This window comes from Siniperca chuatsi, linkage group LG12 (genome assembly GCF_020085105.1).
Source record: "Siniperca chuatsi isolate FFG_IHB_CAS linkage group LG12, ASM2008510v1, whole genome shotgun sequence".
Lineage (NCBI taxonomy): Eukaryota > Metazoa > Chordata > Actinopteri > Centrarchiformes > Sinipercidae > Siniperca > Siniperca chuatsi.
In genome coordinates, this window is record NC_058053.1 from 16245596 (window position 1) to 16267951 (window position 22356).

At 38.5% G+C, this 22356-nt stretch overlaps 1 protein-coding gene across 2 annotated transcripts; it reads right to left on the reverse strand.

Moving 5' to 3' along the window:
• Nucleotides 1–12819: 12819 nt before the first annotated feature.
• On the reverse strand, nt 12820–20184 carry slitrk5b (SLIT and NTRK-like family, member 5b). Of its 2 annotated transcripts, none has more exons than XM_044217840.1 (2): nt 19186–20184; nt 12820–18741 (listed from the first exon to the last, which is right to left on the reverse strand). In XM_044217840.1, the coding sequence occupies exon 2, from the start codon at nt 18684–18686 to the stop codon at nt 16083–16085; it is 2604 nt and encodes an 867-aa protein (XP_044073775.1). In that variant the 5' UTR covers nt 18687–18741; nt 19186–20184; the 3' UTR covers nt 12820–16082. The 2 variants fall into 2 exon arrangements, with proteins under 2 accessions (XP_044073775.1, XP_044073774.1); XM_044217839.1 differs by having other exon boundaries at nt 19177–20183.
• Nucleotides 20185–22356: the final 2172 nt, after the last annotated feature.

The following is a 22356-nucleotide window of genomic DNA, read 5'->3' on the forward strand; positions in this document are numbered from 1 at the left end:
CAGGGACACGACTGATAGGGAGTGTTTGCATTCAGCACTTGTCTTTGCTGCTATTGATAGACCTTTATTAACTTAACCAAGTTCAAGATTTGTCGCTTGGTTCCTCATTTATTAGGGGATAAACCTTTTCACCTCAAGAACACAGTGGTTTTGGCTGGATTTGGATGAATAGTGTTGTATTTTTGTCCTTGTTAAATGCTCAGGAATAATGTTATGCACTATTACTTAAGCTACAGTCTCCCACCTGGGGCACTTAGCGTATTTGACATGACATAGCATTGGGATGCTGAAGATTTATACAAAGTGTACAAATCTTGCTTCTCATGATGGATTAAGTTAATTCATGCTATCCATAGAAACACGAGCAATTGGTCCATGATAAAATCCATCATGACCAGAAGGCACATTAAAGAGAGAAGGTTGAACACAAACAACAGTAATAATGATAATATGCAGCTTGGCTACTCAGTTCAAAAGTTCAACAGAAATAAACATTTGCAAAGGAGAAATTCCAGTAATTGAAGCATATGCTGTTATAATTTAAAAATCCCCTTGATTATACTGAAGGGACTATTTTTAGCAAGCTTGTAAAAGATGAAGGCATTGGGGAAAAAAACTTTTCTGTGTTTTCAAGCTAATTAACATTATGTGTCCCCCTCCATGTGTGAGATAAGTTCAAGATGACACTTGTGCAAGCAGCATTGTGTTGCATAACCGCATTGCTGTCTACACTCATCATTTGGTCACACAGATCATTACAGCTCAAAGCAGGATTGATGTAAGCCCACTAAACACAGTGGAAGTGCACAGCAGAGTCACTGTAATACAGTTCCACCATGGCATTTGCAGAGGGGTCATGCCATAATAAAACTCCATAATCATGTAAATTCTGTCTGGCATATCGGAAGGCATTTCAAGGTCAGTTTTGGTTTATTGCACGACAATGTTACAACATGTCTTAAAGTTATAATATTTAAGTTTGCCATTACATCAAATCCAATTTTTGATTCTATTTATGGCTGGCACTTTCTCAGCAAAAGCTGGTCTGTGTATTTGCGCACTGTAATTGCCTCTCTAGTATCATTGTTACTGGCGGAGTCCGCCTTGCTGCTGGATTGAAATTTGCTACCCATGCACAAGGGATTCACAGGAAATGATGGATGACGTGATGCGGAAGACAAAAGCCGGTGTCAGACAACACTGTTAACTGTTTTCTTTATTAAAACAATGAGGCGCAGCTCACAGTTTGTACTGTATACAAAATATGCAACTTCTGTGGTAGTAGCCACTCAAGATGTGTTTGCTGCCCCTGGTGGTTGATGCATATTTTCAAGCCAAACTGTTGGACCCTGTCAGGACTGAAATTTTTAGAATAATAACTTTAAACCTGCATTAATTGATTTTTTGGCCAATTGGAGAATGAGCAACAAGCTGTAACATTTACATAAAATCATCTTATAAAGGTGATTAGGCAAATGTGTTAGCAAACAGTTACACATCTAGCAGTTTCAGAGCAACATTATCATTCATTTGGGGTCGCGTTTCTGGCCCAATATTCACTCTCTTTTAGCTCTGTTTTTGGTCTCCACCAACACCTGAGGGAAATATCTGGCTCTCCACCTGCTAAATGCTTCACTATGTTCACCAGCTTGTAGCTAACTGTGTTTGTCTGTCGTTTGGAGCTGGGTAGGTAGCGCTCAACTGCTTGCTGCTGCTGGAAGGTTGAAGAGAGAGGTGACAGTTGTGGGCTAAAACCAAAACAATGAGCTGAAAAACGCTAAAACGATCCATAGAGCTGAGGGGAACTGTCGAGTCAGGTCATAATTATTTGTTTGTAACTATACAAGTTGCATTACACCTAATCATTTTTCTATTTTTTTTTTAATGGAACAATTTCTTAATATAAGATATTGATTAATGCAAATACAATCTGTGAAAATCAAACACTTAAGTCATGTAAGTGGGGACAAATATCTGTTTGACCCTCAAATTCTTGTTACTAATTACACAGCTAAAATGCAAAAAAGAAAAACGGACATATAAGCAAAATACACCATTAAGCATCTTCATGTGTGTTGAACACTGAAAACACTCCAAGGAATACACAAATACACCTACAAGATGTTGCAAGCTTATTTTGAGAGCTTAAGATGGATAGATGGATGGATTTATTCTTTACATGGATATCAATGGGTTCATGTATTCTCTTTCAATTATTGGGACTTAAAAACTTTCAACAAAAGCTGAGTCACCGCATTGGATAATCAGTCTAAAACGTATCAAGATTCAGGATGCTTACTCTGCAGGATGGGTGAAGATGAGAAACAGCTGCAACGGACATACAATTTTGGTACGGATCAATAACATCCTAATTTTGGGCACATTTAGCAAAAGCTCAGTGTACCAGAAGCTGATATATAAGGACACAGAGCACTTGCAGGGTTTTAAATTAATTTGTAAGTATATTCAAGAGCATTAGGTCATCATCTAAAAGATACCAAAGGCATGATGGTCCTTGAAGTATGTGCAGGACTTATAGTACACTGTTTGACAATTTATTATAAATGCTGTAATGCTGAAAATATCTACAAGATTAAATTTACATTTTCAGGTAATTTCTTGTAAAATGTGTTACCAGTTAGATGCCACACGAGCCATCATACTGTATGGTTCAGATTTCATTTTGTAACTCTTAAACTTTGTTAATAAATGTTCTATAGAAGATAGCACTGCAATATTATTTTGTACTTCATGTTTAATTTAGTTTAATCAGCCATTTCAAAATGCTACATTTTTGCTACAATCTCTCCAACTAATTCTCCAACTAATTTACCACTATTACAGACATTACAGATTGCTGTAAAACAAATATGCAGTATGTCAAAGAAATCTTCAAATTTCAAGTCCAATGGCTATGGGAATTTCTCCATTGATGAATGTCCTGTGCTGAAACACTAAAGGCACAAATTATAATGGGTGCCCACAGCAGAAAATGGAATACTGAAAGGCTCTTCTCATCATGTTTATGTTTATCCTGCCTTTTTTTCTGTCTTCCACACTTGAAGCTCATCAAGCAAACAGACATTTAGCCTCCAGGTTAATATCAATATGTCACTATATTTAACGTTGGCAGTTGAAATTAGGACTTAGACTTTAGGACATGCGGTTCTTCTGTTTGACAAATTTATAGTGTATTTATGTTATGCATAAGGTTTTTTTTTTTAGTGCTATCATAAATAGAAGTAGAAATGCCACAGAGAAGTGATGCAGCAATTGCAACATCAGGAACAGGAACAAACATCCAACCATGAAAGTTTAATCCTACATGCCTCTGATGTAAAACCAGTTTCTCTATTCTATATAATCAGCTTCTGCTTTTTGGTCCCAAAGTTGCATTTACTGCAAGATAGAATTGCAAAATACTGCAATAGCATAATCAGAATTTGTCTTATGAAATCAAGAAGTGCATTATCCTTTGCAGAGCCAACCCCTGAGTCTAAATTAATCTTTTCGACATCCCTTGCTTTTAAGTGCATGGAAACCATCTTCTGCTTAATGGGAATTCATATGTTAGTCTGTAATTAGACCCTAGTAACCCTAGTAGACAAATTTAAAGTGATGTGTTAACAATTGCGTAATGATTAATTACATTATCTCGAACACTCAGGGATTAGGTATTGACATGTGTAAGGGGAATAAAGACAGAGACAGAGAAAGACACACAAGAAGCACACTAACAAACACACGTGCACACACGACACTATACCCAGTGTTTGTAAATAATTCTGTCCTTACTACATTATATCACCAAGCGGCATGCTGGGGAAGACAGTTGATGAAAGAGCTGGAGAAATTTAAAATCTTTCCAATGTTCCAACTTCTTTTTATAAATAATTGATGAATCTTACAGTACATTCACATTGCCTTGACATTGTGAAAACATTGTGCTCTGCTGCACATTATTGTAGAACATTTCCATTTCATGACTGTGGTGATGGGAAAAAAAAGACATCTGTGGTATTCATTATCAGAGTAGACTTAGTTAAATCAAACAGGAATACTGCCTATCTGAGTCATACCCACCTTATGACAAATAATGACTAATTTCAATAGAAGTGGTGTGCAAGAAGGACATTTTTCTGTGCTACAGTAGGTGCCACCATGCTGCCATCAGACTGAAAGGAACATTTAAAATGGATGGTCAATTATCAAAAGGCCAAAGTGGACAGTAAATAAGAGGGTCAAAAAGGGAAAGTACAAATGTCAAGGCACAACAACAAAGACACAGTAAGGAAGCTTCACATTCAAAAGAGAATTTGAAAAATAGGAGCTAAATTACCCAGAAATGTCAAATCTTTAAGAAACTGCAGTTCCAAAGCTGCCTTGTATTACACAGACATATTCTCTTACATTCCCAGAAATAACAAACTATCAATCATCAATCAATGACACACTGTAGGAATGAAGGACATTTTGTATTGTTTTTCCTCACTGTACTGCATATGCACTGTTCTAAGCCAATGCAGATTTCTACAGCTGTCAAAACCACATATTTAATGGATTTGACTTTATGGAAACCCAAAGTGGTTGACCTCATTCTTGAGGTTTGATGCATTATGGGACCTTCTGATCATTTTTTAATAATTTCTGTCTTCGTGGCTTAATGCTTATCAACGTATCCTGCTGCTGATTAGGCTGCATTCCTGCTTTAATCTGGACAACTTAATTATACAGGGGATGTCAGACTTTCAAGGACGCTCTTATTCTGAGTGTTGTAAATCAAGGAGTGAATATTTGATATTGCCATCCTCCTGTGCCATAGAAATTCAGTCTCCTGGGAGGGGCAGAAGGACATATATGCAGAATAAATGTGATATATACATACATGCATGAAAAAATCTCATGTTTAAAGACTGATAATCTGAAGTGAACCGTACTGTATATACAGTCTAATGAAAAATATTTTTGCTATTTTTATTTTTGTATATTTATGTTCATTATACTGTCTGTAATATCTGTAAATAAGCGTCAATAAACAAAACCTGCTGCTGCCATCTGCAATCATCACAGCAGGTGTTGTTGCTGTACGAGTAAGTGCTTAGCTTGATTAATGTAGTTTATATGCTCATGTCCTAATAATAAAATTGTAGTGTGAGACCATATAAGAAGTGGTAGAAGTTGCTATAGCAACCAACCTTTTCCCTGCTTAACTGTTTTCCTGTGAGTGGATGTTGCTTTGATCTGATAGCCAGTGGCTAGGTGAGGAGTTTAACTGTGTTATAACCAGTGGGAGAATTCTCCCTGTGGGAAAAAGAACCCATCAAGATCGCAATCGACACTCAGATTAAAGGGGAGGGAATGTGTTATGTTTGTATGAGTTTATCATCTTCTAGGAATCGACTGCCATCTTTGAAAGTGTATTTCATTGCATGTTTAAAAGGTTAAAGGACAAAAAAGGACATCTATCGTCTAATTTTTGCAGGATAGCTGTGTTATATTCTGAATTTTTGAATTAAAAAATACTATAAATATGCATGTAAACCTCCACACAAACTCAGGTATGTTCAAATATGCAGGATATGTGATGAATTATTAACAGACATTGTGAAATCTAAAATAGTGTCTTTGAATAATTCATCTCACATTCTTATGAGTTTCATATTGTAAACCACTGTGGACATTGATTTGTTATCACACATTGTTAAAGAATTAGTATTACTTTTAACATTACTTTACATCCATTACCTTTTCATTAAAAGGCTATAGAGAGGAGCTGCATTTAACATCATCCCATCAGCTCTGAGGAGGTTCTTCACACACTCAAAGAGCTCAGCTGCAGCAGGTGGCTCTGGTGTTACAAGGTAGATGCAAATATCTTTTTTCATGCTTTCCAGAAGGGTGATCACTCCGTTTACACCTGAGTGTGTCGCCACAAGAATGTACTGTATTTTCAAGGGTTCTTGTAGAGCTGCACGTCTGTGCCTGTGGTGTTAAGCTCACATTCTTGTGACAATAAACAGAAATACAGACCTGCAACCAGATTGCCTTTTGGTCGTTACAAGGAATACGCACAGTTAAGCCACTAGCTCGCTTTGGGTTTCATGAATATAATTAATTATTTTTATTTGATCTTTCAATTAAGGCCATGCAATCACAATGTGTCAGCTAGCCTACAGTAAAGGGGATTTATTTTATTTTATAGTTGAATCTAAAATACGGCTGAATATTGTGTTAAGTGATCTGTATGGAGTGTGTCAGGCCTGCAGTCACTTGAGTTGGTGTAGCTGATGCTGCAGTAGCAGCAGATACAGCTGTGTTCAAGATTCATCAGGGATTGGCAGTGTTCTCTTTCGATGTGTTCTGAACCATTTTAGTGCTAACCTCAGCTATTTGACATTAGTTTTGTGTAAAAGCACAGTACTTTTTTTTAGCTAGTTTCGTGTGTGTGTGAACTTAGATTTATGCCAGTATTTAATATTTATTTTTTAGATACATCTTTGAAATATAGGTTTGAATAGAATCACACAGGTTTGCATTTAGCATGACAACACGACTTCTTTTGGATCACAATAACAATATGATTAAGCATTCATATTGTTTGAGGAATGCATGATAGAACAAGACAAAGAGTCTACGGCCATGCTTACGACTCTGTGAGGCTGTTCTTGGGCACAGCTGTGTTTGAGCTAAATAATGCTAGCATAGCAACACAATGACAATGCTAACATGCTGATGTTTAGCAGGTATAATGTTTATCATGTTCACCATCTTAGTTTAGTGTTTTAGCATACTCATGGTTGCGCTAGAGGAAAAGTCACAATGGGAACAATGAATGTCTGTATAAAAATTTGTGACAATCCATCAAGTAGAGGTTGAGATATTTCAATAGATAAGTGAAAAGTTTGACCTGCTGGTGGTGCTACAGGAAAAGTCAGGGGATTACCGAAGTTATTAATTTGTTTGTACAAAATTTCATGTGCAATCCATCCAGTAGTTGTTGAGATATTTCAGTCTGGACCCAAAGTGGTGGACCAACCAACAGACAATGCCATCCACAGAGCCACAACACCAGCATGGCTAAAAATGCGGTTTGTTAACTGTCTTGAATTTAACAGAAGTTTTACAATTAAATTCACTATCATTTAAATACACTGTATTTTGTTTAACCTTGAATGTAATTGGGAATATGTCAGTGTGGATAAAGATTGATACACTCATTATACACAAAAAATCATAATCAATTTAATTTAAAGTCCCCTTTCAAATTTCAATGGGATATCAGTAGATATTTAAGTGTATTACCTATATTTTTATCAATAGATTATCTGGTAGATGTTTGTAAATTGATTTTCAAGTAGTCCTGCAAGATTCACAATCATGAATCAGTCATGATTCATGATGATCATCAAACATGACTGTTGGTGGACTACTAAGATAAGGTTTCGGTTAGGCACATACTGTAAGAGGGTTGGAAATTTAAAAGAACTTGGTACACTGCTGTTTGTTGATTTTCTTATGTTGTTATGGCATCTTTCAAATTATTCTAAAGGCATACTTTTTTGTTTGTAGAAAAATGAAACAATCCTTGTCAAAACTGGTGATGTCTTTTAGTGGTTGGTTGGACAACTCTGACATGTCTTTTGGGAAATCTGGGAAATCTTGGCAGTCAACCAACAAAAGCCTGTCAATTATCCAGTCAACAGTAAACAACTGAAGTAGTGTCTTACATAAATTGCTATGAGCTTCATCAGCATTACCAGAGATGACACATACTGGCAGCGGGTCTTCTCAGTCTTTTGGCTTGTTAGGAGTTGTGTAGCTGCACGATTCTTAACACAAGGAGGAACTTGAAAGAACTGTTTTGATGCACTTGCCACCAGCCCGCAGTACACAGCCTTCAGCAAATGCTTCCCAGTGTGGTTAATGAGGAAAGATATGAATGGTCAAATGTAGTTAATGCTGAGGAATTGAGGTACCACTCTTTGAAGTGCTGCTTTTTGAATATTAATGATATCCATGACCTATTTGCTACTTCACTTTATGTAAATTCCTGATGGCCTTGTTGCCCTGATGCATTTCATAGAGGATATGAAGACGCTGTTGGTACAGCAACAATATAATTAATAAGGGAGTGTATGCATACACTTCTTAACAAGAACCAAGGATTTGGCATAAACACTGTATTCACAGTTTTTTTGGGTGTCTGAACAATTGTGTAAATGAATGTCAAAGTCAGGATCTCATTATATTATAACAAATAAAACTCTGGGTGAAGACATTTGTTTGACAGCTTGAATATGACAGTGCTCCCGGGGGTTCAGAAGATGGTTGCCCAACACTCCCACCTTGCCATCTGTCTGTACCCACTGTAGCTTGCTGTAAATCCCACAAGGAAACTCACAATGAAGAGAGACAGAAACACAGAAAAGTGCTTTTAGGAACCACAGCACACCCTCAGCCTGTCACGAGAGTTGAGTATGACATGAGAGTCGTGCTATGCCTTGAACTATACACTGCTTAAAAAGTTATCTTCAAGTTTAAATATAATAGTGTCTGATTTGCCACCAACTAAACAGAGAGGAAAGTTTTCTTTTAGTGTTTGTGGACAGTGCTGTGTACATAAATATCTCTTTCTGAATGTTCTGATATGCACTGAAACATGTGGTGATATGTACATAAATAGGATGACCAATGAAACTGCAGTCACACTTAAATTTACAGTGCTGCTATTAGACAAGATACTCTATATTTTGTACAAAGAAACTACTGCATGTTGTAAGTAATGGTGGCCAATGGAAGGCAACACAGGAATAAGAAAAGAGATAAGAAAAATACAGAAACAGAAGAATAACTAGAAGGTATTTACATTTTTCTATCTATTCTATTCGACATCTTAAAGAGGACAATGATTTAAGTGGACAGTAGCCTGTGTCTGACATGTTAGGGTTTATGTTGCAGTTTTATAAACCATGTCCTGTGCTGTGAAGTTACTGAATCAGATGCCAAAAGCATGTGTGGTGATGAGGGTCACATAGGTTCTCCTGTCACCCCAAGTGTCTATTCTGCTGCAGTGTCCTTGAGCAGTTACCGAATCCTTATCAGCTCAGAAGGTGTCGCATCATTTATCTGACACTGTGCCAGGGCGAAAAATATTGCAGTCCCAAAAAAGATTACATGTATATGGCTTTCCCTCATATTGCCTAAATGTGGTTTAGTTATATACAAATGTGAGACTCTGCGAAGACTCTGTTAAGAAGTTTGGCTGGTATTTGCTGCAATGTGCCTCAACTCCATTTAGAGGTTTATGATTGAGGTTTTCAGATAGTATTTCCATACAAATGTGCAGCACTGCAGATTAAGTCTTTTCCAATCTGTCCACAGTCCACAGGAACTTCATTAATGACAATATACAACAAATATTGAAATCCAATTCTAATCTTGACAATCATGAACTAATACGACATGGCTCAGAAATCATCAAATAAAACATTTCCTTAAAATTCTGGAGTGTACCCTTGGGTGTACCCTTTAGTGTACCGTTACACGTTTGTCCATGCTCAGCTTGTCATCATTTTCACTGACCATTAATCTGATATAAAATTGCCCACTATAAGGTTTAAACCCCAAAATTTCTAATTATGGATTGAATGTTAGCCCATAAGAGGAAATGCGGCACTGAAGTAGTGTTACATGAACTCATATAGAAGAATTATTATAATTAGTCTCTCCCACTTTAGAAAGGTTTGATGAGATTATCTGCTACTTGTCAGGACAAACTGAAGATTTGAACAAAGGCCGCCTCCCTCCAGCTGTCTGTTTGGTTTTATGAGATGGTCAGGAAAGAGAAGGAAATGTGCAACAGTGCAGCAGTGGCTGCATTTAAATTCAGGCTGCCACAGTATATGGGCAATCTGTAATAGTCCACTCACACATCACAGCACTTGATTTGAAAGCTTCACAGCCAAGTCAGGTTTATCTCGGTGTGTGAAATTATGACACAAGAACAGGTTGTATGAAATGAAATAATACAAAATATGACTATACATTGTTTTAGCAGTGAAAATATGTGTTTTAAATTTTAAGCACAGTGTGATTAAGGATTATTAATACTAGACTTTAAACTTGAATGTATGATCTTGCCCTACGGTTTTGTTCAAATGGTCAGTTGCCATTGCTTCTGTAGAAAATCATGCCCTTTTCAACTGTCTCTGATCTGGAGTATACCATTATTGTTCAGGCAGGGCTGCTTTTTCATTGTGAGATTTGTGTCTCTCCCATCTCTCAACTGAATGAGGTAACACAAACAGGGCCCTTTCAGGTCACATCTTTTTCAAGTCAGGAGGAGACACTGCTATAGTGGATCACGCTGGTGTGCCGCATTTATAAATAAATCCACCATGAGACAAAAAACAGATTTAATGTTTTCGATGTACAGACATATTTTACAACATATTCACAATGTGGTATGTTGCCCATCGAGGCCTGTTTGTTGTCGCTATAAATTACAGGCCAAAGCATGCCAGTCTGTTCCAGCAGTTATAGTGACACTTCAGGCCAGGATACAGAGAAGGACATGCCCTTGATTTGCTGTAGAGCCATGAGGAAAAGGGACTGATAAAAAGTGGGTGGATATCGGGCATGGACAGAGGTTAATGCGCGATGAGCGACTCAGCAAGGCAGCATAAGAGCTGCACAGTATGCTGGTGACTGAAGGAGGGAAAACATGATATTCAGAGTGGATCATTTTGAATTGGGGAATTGTATTAATTTGTCTAGCTACTGTCAGGAAATCTCAGAGAATGATATTATGCATACAGCCAACAGTCTGGCATTGTAATACAGAGCACTCAAGAGCTATGAAAGCCTCTTATAAACATCAATTCACTGTATTCACAATACAACATTTTATTTTGCCTTTTGCCAAAGCTTTTCTTTTTTCTTGATGTGAAATATTATTTTCATGTTTAGTGCAGAGTACTATAAATGGGAGGATGAAGAAGGATTTTGTCACTTTTCTCAGGTTGGCAGTCATAAGCCTGGATAAGCCTTCATAAATATTAGTGTGTCTCACACATACTGTTTCCAGTTGTTGCAAATATACTGGCAAAGTTGAGCACATCCCGAATCCAAATCCCCCTCTCTGGGTTTGTAAATACCACTCTAGCCCAGCAGCATGTAATCTCTCTTCACATCAATCTAAAACAATGGACAGTACGCTGATCTACAGCATACACAAGCACACAGGACACAGATAAATGGCAGTTTATGTTCAAGATGTAATGCATCAATTATTACTGAAGCCCTTTACTTTGCTGGTGAGTTGTGTGAAGGTTTTTTAAACAAAAACATTGAAGGATGAAAAAGAGAGGATAAAGGTATTGCTACATTGGCTGCTGAAGTCCTTGAGGCAAGCATGAATACACTCTGAGCCAATAATTTATGCACACATTCAAACACACACACACACACACACACACACACACACACACACACACACACACACACACACATGCATACAAAGTGAGAAAGAGAGAAACGAAGCATTACTGCACAGGCAAACAGAAGTCTGAAAAAGCTTCAGGGACAGAAACCTAGTCTGAGACTAGAAACTGGAAGCCATACATATGTTGCCAGATGTGAGATGCTATTCTGCTTTCCACTATGAAAGGGAGAGAGATGTATTAAGGAGTTTTGAGTCAGTAGTATTTCTACTGTGTTTGCTTGCCTGATAGTAAAGGTTTTTCCTTTGGTGAATGCTTACAGTCATATGCTGTCTTAACACTGCCTGACACATCTCTTCAAGCTTACATAATGTAGATTTGCCCTAATTTCCCTCTGCCTAGCAAAATTGGGGTCTTCAAGCAGCTAAGCAACATAACACCATCATTTTGACAAACAGATGAGTCAAAGGTGAGCCACAGTGGTTAGTTGACTTATTAAAGTAAATTATTATTATTTTCAGACACAGATCCTGTGTTTGTCAGTCACGCCTAAATGCAATGCAGGGAGATGTATTCTATTGCAAGTCTTCTTTAGTCAGTTTCATATACAATGTGTACAATTTAGAGATGCGCAACATACAGTAATCACATAAATGTCAAAAGATGAGTTACAGATTACTTCACACTCAGCGTGTCAGCGTAGTACCGCTTGCTCTAGAATTGTTTTTCTATGTCAGGTAATTGGATGTTTCCATGGATACTGGGCTTCCACAAAGCTACAGTATGTCTGCTAAGAATATAGTTTCTCTGCAAGTGTCTGCTAGCATGTGCATGCAGATGTGTTCATATTGCACAGTTACAGTAAGGTCAGATATCCTTATTCCAGCTTTGTGCACATCACAGTTGGCACAAGAAGCTCGAGAACAAACATTTTGAATTCAAATGTGTACAAGAAAGTCATATTTGTTATAAGTACATTTTGTAATACTGCCCTAGGCCTGTTCTGCTACTGCTATTTGTGCAGCTGTTTGAACACTTTGGGCATCAGATAATCATTTCATTTATACATGAGAGAATTGATCATTTAAGCTCTTAGTCAAAATGTCTTTGGGTGACGCTGAGTAAAACTAAGGCATCATAAACTATGCCATCTCGATGTTGATTATGCAACACAGCCCTTTTCGTTATTTCCCATTTGCCTAATTGAAACAAGACAATGGCTTGATCTGAACTGGATATTGTAATTTTAGTAATGTTCTGAAAAATGCCAATGGGTTTTGTGCAACATTTTAAAATCTGCCCTCCCTGTGCACTATGACATTTACTGCACACACCATGCTTTAGAGGGTGGCACAACAGGAACACAGAGACAAGGGTATACCAAATGAATGCATATCTTTTATTCATCAGCTAACAACTAAAGAAACAGCACATTGTAGATATATTTACCCCACATATTCCTAGTTGTACTGCATGTTTGCTAAAAGAGACCAGGTTTTTGCTTTTCAGAGCTGATGCAAGCTTGCATGGAAATGCTGATGAAGTGTTCTATTTACAAATCTGAGGTTGACATAGAAAATCACTGTTTCATATGAAAACAAAACAAAAACAAAAGCAAACATAATAATTAGAATAAGAATAAGACACTGACTGGACCTCTTCTTTGCAAATTAAACATTTGCACATATACACAGGACAGTCACATTTCAATTTAACATATTTTTGAATGATTTTTGGATGTATTTGTAGTCTCTCATGTGACAAAAATCTGAATTTGGTCATTGATTATAAAAAGCTGAAAGAGAAAAACATTTTTCCCCTGGTTATATACAGTAAATGCTGCGTTACATTACACACTTGCCTTTGCAAGATTCGTACACATTGAAAGACACGCCATGACAAGTAAAATGTTAAAAGTGTAGGACTTCCCTCCAAAAAGGCAAACTAAATTATTTGCCTTTTTGTGATGTGCTATTTTCTCATCTGTTGCATTAGTTTGGCTGTACAGCATTTACCACACATTTAAAATAAGAGTTATTTATTTGAGATCTGAAACAGTTAACTAGATGTCGGCCACTGTTCACAATAAAAACATTTTGTGTGTATCTGTCTGTGCATGTTTGCATGTTTACAGTGTTTTCACCACTAACTTCACAGCAATATATTGATAAAAAAAACCTACATGTAACAAAGTACAAACCTGTGCAGATTTACATCATGCTTCACTGTGTAGATTTCATCTCATTTGTTCTGATGAATTTCCAAACAGCAAAAACAGGTCAAGTGACAAAATAATCACCAAATGACTTTGAACATGTGAAAGGCAACAAACCAAGACTGTACACTTGATAAACAGCATGACTAATGCTGCAGTGTAACATGTGGTGACATGCAGACAAGGTCCGGTACCAACATATCCTCTAATTAGCTGAGTTAAGATGACAGGTTCAGTGCATAATACTGCATATGATGTGAAATTACTCTGTATATTAAACTCTCAGGGAAAGTCAGGTTTCTGGGCTTACACTATTGACCCAGAAATTGGTTAGACTGCATTACAACTGGATGATGTTCCTTGTTTGCCTCAGCGCATAGAACATTTTTATGCATAAAGACGGCTGTATCCATTCAACTACTGCATTCATTTGTTGTGCTTTACAATCTAATAGCTAAAGCTCTTGCAGACCTTTACACATTTGTTACACTACCAATCAATCCCTCCTTAAAGACAGAAACAGAGACTGCTAATAGCAGTCAAACTGACAGATTTCATACAACCTAGCACCAAACAAATTAAACAAACACTGCCAAATAACGAGACAGTGTTTTTCATTATAATGCAATACACACAAATCCACTTTGTATTCCCCTAAAAACACATAATTAAAAATATATGAAATCTTAAAAAAATGTAATTATCCAAAATGTGGTACCAAAGTACCTCTGAATATTCATGTGTGTTAACTTTCTAATAAGCATTTATGGGATGTGATGATATTATTAAATATCATGTTTGTGAGTGTTGGTTGGTGACTGAAGGGATGGGCTGTTGGTATGTAGTACAGATTGTCTAAGTATACTCTATATCTGCATAGTGCAAGATTTTTTATGGTGTTACTTTTACGTATGCAGTTATCAAACCTACTTCTATGGCTATATGCACGTGTTACCATGTTGTGCATATCAGAAAGTGACATCATTGCTGACCTGGAGAAGTCAATAGTGCATTTTTGTAAAAGACAAAAAGAAAGAAAAGAAAGATTTGTTTGTATAAAAATAGTCATTTAAAACATGTTTTATATGGGCCAGAGGCCAACAGATTTGAAAGATTTTCAGCTGAATTTCAAACAGAACTCAAATGTATTGCAACTGGAAGAATATTCAGACATATAATAAAGAAAAAAAGGTTGTAAGGGTACAATAAAACACAGGATTGTGCTTTGATGTACCCCTCTGAGTGTCAAACTTTGCATATATTATGAGCTGATTTTTTGTGAAGTGCTTTGGTTCTGGTACAACTAAATAAAGACACTTGTTACTATTCATCAATTTCAACAAGTGTGTTTTCAAGCTGTATGTTCGTGTAAAATGCCAGAAAATATACTTGTACATATTTCTGACATATGCTATAGACCTGCAATTAAAGCTTTTCTTTCAGTTATAATACATCTGAATACAGTTGTGATTATAATCTCTTAGTTACAACATTTCTGAATACAGTTACAATACATTTATATTTAACTCAAAACAAGTGCAGCATGTGTCCATAATCCACAAGTGCAGTTGTTTTCGGGGAGGGGAGCCTCTGAAGGAACACCATATGCAGTAGGTCAGTTCAGTATATTTTTAGGATTCATTAATTATTCTCTCCCAAATCTGCAAACAAGGGAGCAGAGATTTACTGGCCTCATAATCTGTGATTTGAGTTATTACATTGGAATTTGTTTTATGATCTCATGCATTTAATATTATCATCCCAGAACTGTGCATGCTGGAGTACAAACTACCTCACTAAATGTGTCTGACTCCATTTTTCCTAACAGATGTGAAGCCTATGTGACTTTTTTCAACACCTACACGCAGGTCAAATTCATGGTCACAGATAAATTTACTTGCAGAATAAATTTGACTTTGTCTCATGCATGAGTTAGGTTTTAGGTACATTTGAAAAGACAGAACTGGGAGCCATACATATAACTGTAACAAAAACCTGGTTTATTTTGGGATAAGGACATATCATCTGCACGGTTCATTAACACTCATGAAATGCAGCTAATATGAGAGTAAAAGCTCAGTCTCACATTATTGTCAATGAAACAGCTCTAGGATGTATTTTATGATGGGATGAGTCATAAGAGCCCTGAATCTCTAGTTACTCGTTCATATTTACACATTTAAACCAAACTGTTAAACACCACAGGGATAAAGGGTTAAGTGATACTTTAAAATGAGTAGTGTTCCCCTTTATCATTCAGTCCTATAAAGCATGATTCCCAGAAAAGCATACTGTAACTCACAATACATTGTACTAATAAAGGTGATAAAATAGTTATGCCTGCTTTTTAAACATGGTCTGATTCCTGATTAAAATGGATACATTGCATCAATGCATCTACTCTGACCGTCCAGGGGCCAAGTCTCTTAAAACTGTGTAAATGTTGTTCGTTTTTCAAGAACCTCAAGGTAATCGGGATCAATATGAAGCTTTGCTTTCAGTTCCCAGTACTCACTCCTGTTGGGCTCCACATAAACAGTACTTGGTGCTGTACAATAGAGTATTGTCTGTTGTATTCTCTCTGGGTGCACATATTGATGCCTTGCATCAAAGTCTGAGGTATACTGACTCGATGAATGCGCTGTATGCTTGCATGGTAACGTATTGCTGTAGCGTGTGTGTTTGTCAGGCTCAAGTACATCTTTGTAGTAACACAGATCATCTTGGTGAGGAGTGGAGGGCTTGTTAAGAGCCTCTGGAGTAGTGGCACTGTATTCTGAGTTTATTACATTACTGGCTGCCTCTTCATCTGAGTTACCCAGAAAAGCACTGCTCAGCTCATCAAAGTCTCTAAATCCATCCACTGATTTGCTGTCCATCGGGGTGTGGGCAGTAGTTCTGCATGTGGATTCTGTGGGAGGTGGGATATACTCATATACATGTCCTGCAGATGTTCTGACTTTGGGAATGGATCCCTTTTTGTAAAGGCCATATTCCATGTTGAGAGAGCTAATGCAAGCATTCATGGAGCTATTCTGCTCGTTTTGACTCTTTTGACGTCTCTTTTTCATTGCCACAAACAATCCTGCAGCCACAAACACAGACATAATAAACATGAGGAGAAGGGCAAGAATCATCACAGATAAAGGAATGGTGCTGTATTGTGTGTCAGAGTCCAAGGATGTTTCTATGGTGATAGTGCTGCCAGGAAAAGATTCTTCAGAGGGTGGGATCATGGAGGCAAGTATATCAGAGTTATTAGGGCAGAAATTAGCTGTCTTAATGTATCTCATATCCTCCCCAGCTAGCCTCTTAGGCGAGCCACAGATGACATTGTTTACAACTGTGCCTGTGCTAAGCTGCTCCAGCCACATCTTCAACTCCAGTATGCTACAAGAGCAATCCCAGGGATTCTCGAACAAATCGACTTGCACCAGTGCTGTAAGCTGATCTAGCACACCACTGACTGGCAGATATCGCAGATGGTTGTTGCGAAGATTTAGTCTGGCTAATGTCAGGCCATTAAATGTTCCGACTGGTAAAGTTTTCAAGAGGTTATTGTTCAGAAAAAGAAGCTGAAGTCTGGGTACATGCAGAAAGGTGTCAGAAGCAACCTCTTTGATTACATTGTATTCTAAATATAAGAACTGTAGGCTCTCCAATCCATAAAACATATCAGATGTAAGATGGTCAATCAAATTCCCATTAAGGTATAGTCTTCTTAAATGTGTCAAATCGGCAAAAGCTCTGTCATGAATGCGAGCTATTCGATTGTTACCAAGATGAAGCAAATCTAATCCTGTCGCCTCAATAAAATCTGATTGACGCACCACAGGGATGTAATTCCCTGTTAGATACATCTTTTTGGGATTGTAAGGTTTGGGATTTAAGTCAGAGATATGCTCAATCTTTCGCTCCTGGCAGTTCACATTCAGGCCAAGGTCTGAAATCTGAAGATTGCAGGTACAGGCAGTTGGGCAATCTAAAGGCACGGGGGATTTGGTCTGATATGAAATAATTTGGCCATAATTTTGTGGTTTATTAGATGGGATGCGAGCAGTGGGTCTTGATTTTAATTTGCCTGACTGGCGAGGTCCCTTAGTGGGTCTTGATGAGGACCGTGCAATCCCAGATGAGGTGAAGGAGTCTGTGACTAGAGCTGGCGTGGTCCTGTAGTATGCATCGGTGCTCAAATGCGGCTGGGGTGGCATTTCGTATTCAGCGATGGCTCTCCTCGGGCACAACTCTTGTTTTGAAACCTCATCAAGATCTCTCCCATGAAGCCGAAAAGGGAACTCACAAACAACATCGCCGACTAAAGCTGTGTATGATATGCTCTCGAGCCAGGTTTTAAGAGCAATCAACTCACAGGAACAGTTCCACGGATTCTCCTCCAGCTGTAACTCCACAACACTGTTCATGTGCTCCAGCAGACCTGAGTACGGAAGCACTTTGAGCTGATTCCCCCTTAAGTCCAAATGAGTCAATGGTACATACTGGAAAATGTTCATGGGCAGAGTAGATATTAAGTTGTCATTTAGTATCAGGACCTCCAGATGTTGAAGCCTGCTGAAGGCATTTGGCGCCACATGAGTGATATAATTATAATCAAGTTGTAGATACTCCAGACTTTCAAGGCCAAAGAAAAACTCTTCCTTCAAGGCATCAATTTTGTTATTGTTGAGATGTAATCGTTTTAATCCCTGAAGTCCATTGAAAGCTCCTGCTTCAACCTCAGATATGTCATTATTTCCCAGATGTAATATTTTAAGTCCTTTGTACTCAACAAAATCATTGGCAGATAGCTTTTTCAAAAGATTCCCTGTAAGCAGCAGATGATACTGGGAGAAGTATACTGGGCTTATGTGTGAGAGACTTACAATTCCTCTGTTTTCACAGCTCACTGTGAGTATCCCCTCTCTGTCCTCACAGGCACACAGTCTTTGACATATTTCTCCATAACTGCCAAACATCTCAACAGTGCACATTGACGTTGCACTCAGCAAAACATACAAAATCCAAAGATGCATTTTCCTGCAAATGATGGCCGAGCTCACAGTCCTGCTAAGATATCCTCAATGTCATCTAGAAATAAAAGACATACATGGTGATGTAAAACAGGCAGACTGCAATGAAAGCAACTTCCTCACAAGCTGTAGCCTGCATGAGTCAAAGCTTTATTTGTTGTTACCCAGATGTAACTTCTGGCTGTGTGGCTGCTGATTTAAAATGGCTCAAACAAAAGCAGGGTAGAAAGCAACTCCTTCAAGCTATGTAAGTAACAAAAAGCAAGGTCAAAGCAAGACATAAGCACAAAACAATGGTCTAAATCCGCTGTGAGGGGAAGCCATATCGCATTTGCTTGTTAAGACATGAAAAATGCAATTAAATACTGGTTTGAATTTAAAGCTATGTAAATTACAGAAGGTTTAGCTGATATTCTGCATCACAGTTGCACGCCTTGTCAGACTCAAGACGCCCTGCATAATTTCTGTCTAAACTCCTGGTAGAAACACATACCTCACGCACATTGATGAAGATGTAGGCTCGTTAGGTATTTCAGCGCATCTTTTATTTTTAATCCGTCAAAACGAAATAGGAAACAGGATCTATTCAATGCGTGCACGTTCGTCGTCTCTAATGCACCGGAGAGGATGAAAGAAACGCTGATCAAACATAACTGCCAAATGCTTCTCTTTTACCACGCTGTGCCGGAGGAGACACAGCTATGCCTGGTAACAAAGTTGCTTATTCTCTCTCTCTCTCTCTCTCTCCGTGGACGCTCACGCACGCACGCACGCACACTCGGTGGTCGGGAGGATGTCAAGTCATTTCATGCACAAAGAATCAGCTCACTGGAGCATCATACCGAGATACATCGCCCCAAAAGATGTTGACCTACCTACAGAAAAGATGTCCCCCCCCCCAAAAAAAAAATAAAATCAATAATTCCCCGGGCCAGGAGTGCTTCTGCGCTCAAACGGGTTGTTAAACCGCTTATCGTGTTATTCATCCTGAGAACAAAACCTTCACCGGAATGGCAAGTTACATCAGCTTTTCATAATCTGTCAATCCTGTAATGTTAGGTAGCTGGGGAGCGAGAGATACAGCCTAAAACATTGGTGACAGTGAGTCTTTATTTTCACCTTACAGGGATTGATTCATCTTTCCAACATCACACTGGCAGTGCAGTTTATTTACATCCCAGCTGCTATTTTTGGACATCTCACCTGAAAAAAAAGAAAAGAAAAGAAAAAGCTGTTGATCCAGTCACAGTACATAAGGTGCCCTGCAAGTGCTCGGCTGATCAGACTGTTAACTTTAAGACCATATCAGCACTGTCTGCCAGAGGTTGTTGAGTTTCCAGGTAATAGCAAACCCTTGAATAAACTGTCACACTGATCCCATTTCAACTCATCAAAAGCAGCACTAAAGTACTTACATGGCCTGTGCAGAACAGCCTTAATAATCATGTCATCCACTGCATGCATGAAGACTTGCCATGGGAGGATGTGTATTGATGCCAGTAGAAAACTTGAAAATTAAAAGTAATAGGCCTACTCTTGAAATGGTGCAATATTTGCCTGTTGGTTTATTAGAATTAAATAGTAAAGTATAGTAACAGAGTATGACTCATCTGCCTTACTGAGTATGTTTTCACCTGATCTTAATGAAAACCAAACAGTCCTGGAAGCCGTTCTCGCAAGGGTTTAATTAGAGAGAATTATTCACTTCTCTCATTTTGATTTATCAGATGCAGAATCTGAACTGGTGGCACATGTTGCATACGAGCTGTTGCGTTAGTTTTGTGATAGGACAAAAGGTAAAGAAAAAAGACCTGTCATGCCCTTTTCAACCTGACGCAGTAGCACTCATGTGGAAACATGTCAAGTATCGTTGTATATTGCTGTGTCCTTGTGGAGCTATATCCATCATCCTCCCCACTTGGCTCTTGCTCACATGGGAGGAGAACAAGCACATCAGGGACACTGCCTGTGGCTCATATTAAAGAGTATGAAGGCTGTATTCATCCTGCATGCAATTCATTTGTGCTTCTGTTTCCTCTGCCTTCAGAGATTTGTGCTGCATATTGGGCTAGACCCTCAGCATTAGCTAAACCCCATCATTACTCCACAATTTCTGCATAAATTTGCATTTATGTTTGTTGCAATGTGATAGGCAAATTGTGCAGCTGGCTTATATCTTATTGCACTAAAATATCTGTCATCACAAACACAAACATCTGAATGAGAGAAATTAGGTTTCTTTTTTGAATATTAATGAAATATTCTTTCAAATTTGGTTGTGTGAATTTTTTGTCTTTGAGTCTTCACACATATGTTTGCATCTCTCTGCAGTATGATAATTCATGTTTATCCATGGTCACAATGTGCAGAGGGAACATGAGACACACACAGGCAATGCATGATACGAGCCTCAATGAATATCTCTGCAAGTCTTCCATGACACTGAACATAATCTTCACCAACTGGGAGCAGAAGACAGCACTCTCTCTCCACACACACACACACACATACGCGCACACACACACACACACACACACACACACACACACACACACACATACGCGCACACACAAAAGGAATCAGCATAACAAATGACTGGAAGAAAATGATGATGACTAACAATTATGGGCTCCAAGGTCAGAAATACACAAATGGAGTTGGAGCTGTGCCACAGAGGATGATGGGTAGTGCTTCTGATCTATGTTCCTTACAGATGGTGCGTCGCATTTTGTCAACTGTGTCCAGCTGGAGCATACAAGAACACTCAGCATCCCAATGAACTGTTCTGCTAATGTCTGGCAGGAACATTACTGTCAGGGCACTCACAAGCCTTTGTTGCGTCAGAAGCAATGTTACACGGCAAACAACTACACAACACAGAGCTTTTTAAGATTATTATGTGAACACATTATGCAAGGAACTTTTTTTGGGTACTGTACTAGTATTATCTGAGTTTCTAAAACTCTAAAGCTTTTGGCCCTATGAATATTTGCACAAGTGATCTACTTATAAATTGAAAGAAAATACTCCTTTAATCACCATTTCCTGTACTTGTATCTTGCTGGGCAATTCAAACTGTATTTGCAGGCCTGTGTAGAAGTCTCTGGAACTGAAACAACCTGTGACCACAAGGATAATGACAAGATGGTCAGATGAGGCCTTGAGGCCGCTTCAAAGAAAGGGACTGGGAAGAGTGGACTGCAAGGGGAGGACATTGCAGACAGCCTGACACACTGCATCATGCATAATCTAATCAAACACTGTGTCCATCAGGGAGGTGCTGTGTTTTTCCAACAAGTCCTGGGTCCCCCACGATGAAACCTGGGGGAGTCTTCACAAAGAGGTCTTTTATGTCAGGGACAAAGAGGAACTGCGGTGGGTACAGAAGAAACAGGAGGGAAAAACTGGTACTGAAGAATGAGGACAGACTGCAGCAGAAGAATGTGAGCGAGTTTGTAGGGGCATGAAAAACATCTTTGGATACAAGAAATCTAACAGCAGGCAGTCTGAGAACATGCCTCCCAGGGTCTCCCTCGAGGAGGTGGGGCAGAAAAAGATGATACATTATCAGCCATCATGGAAGACAACTCTCACCCCCTGCGTGGATCCCTTAGTGCCCAGGGCAGCTCCTTCTCTTGCAGGCAGCTCCATAAATAAAGGCAGACTACAACAT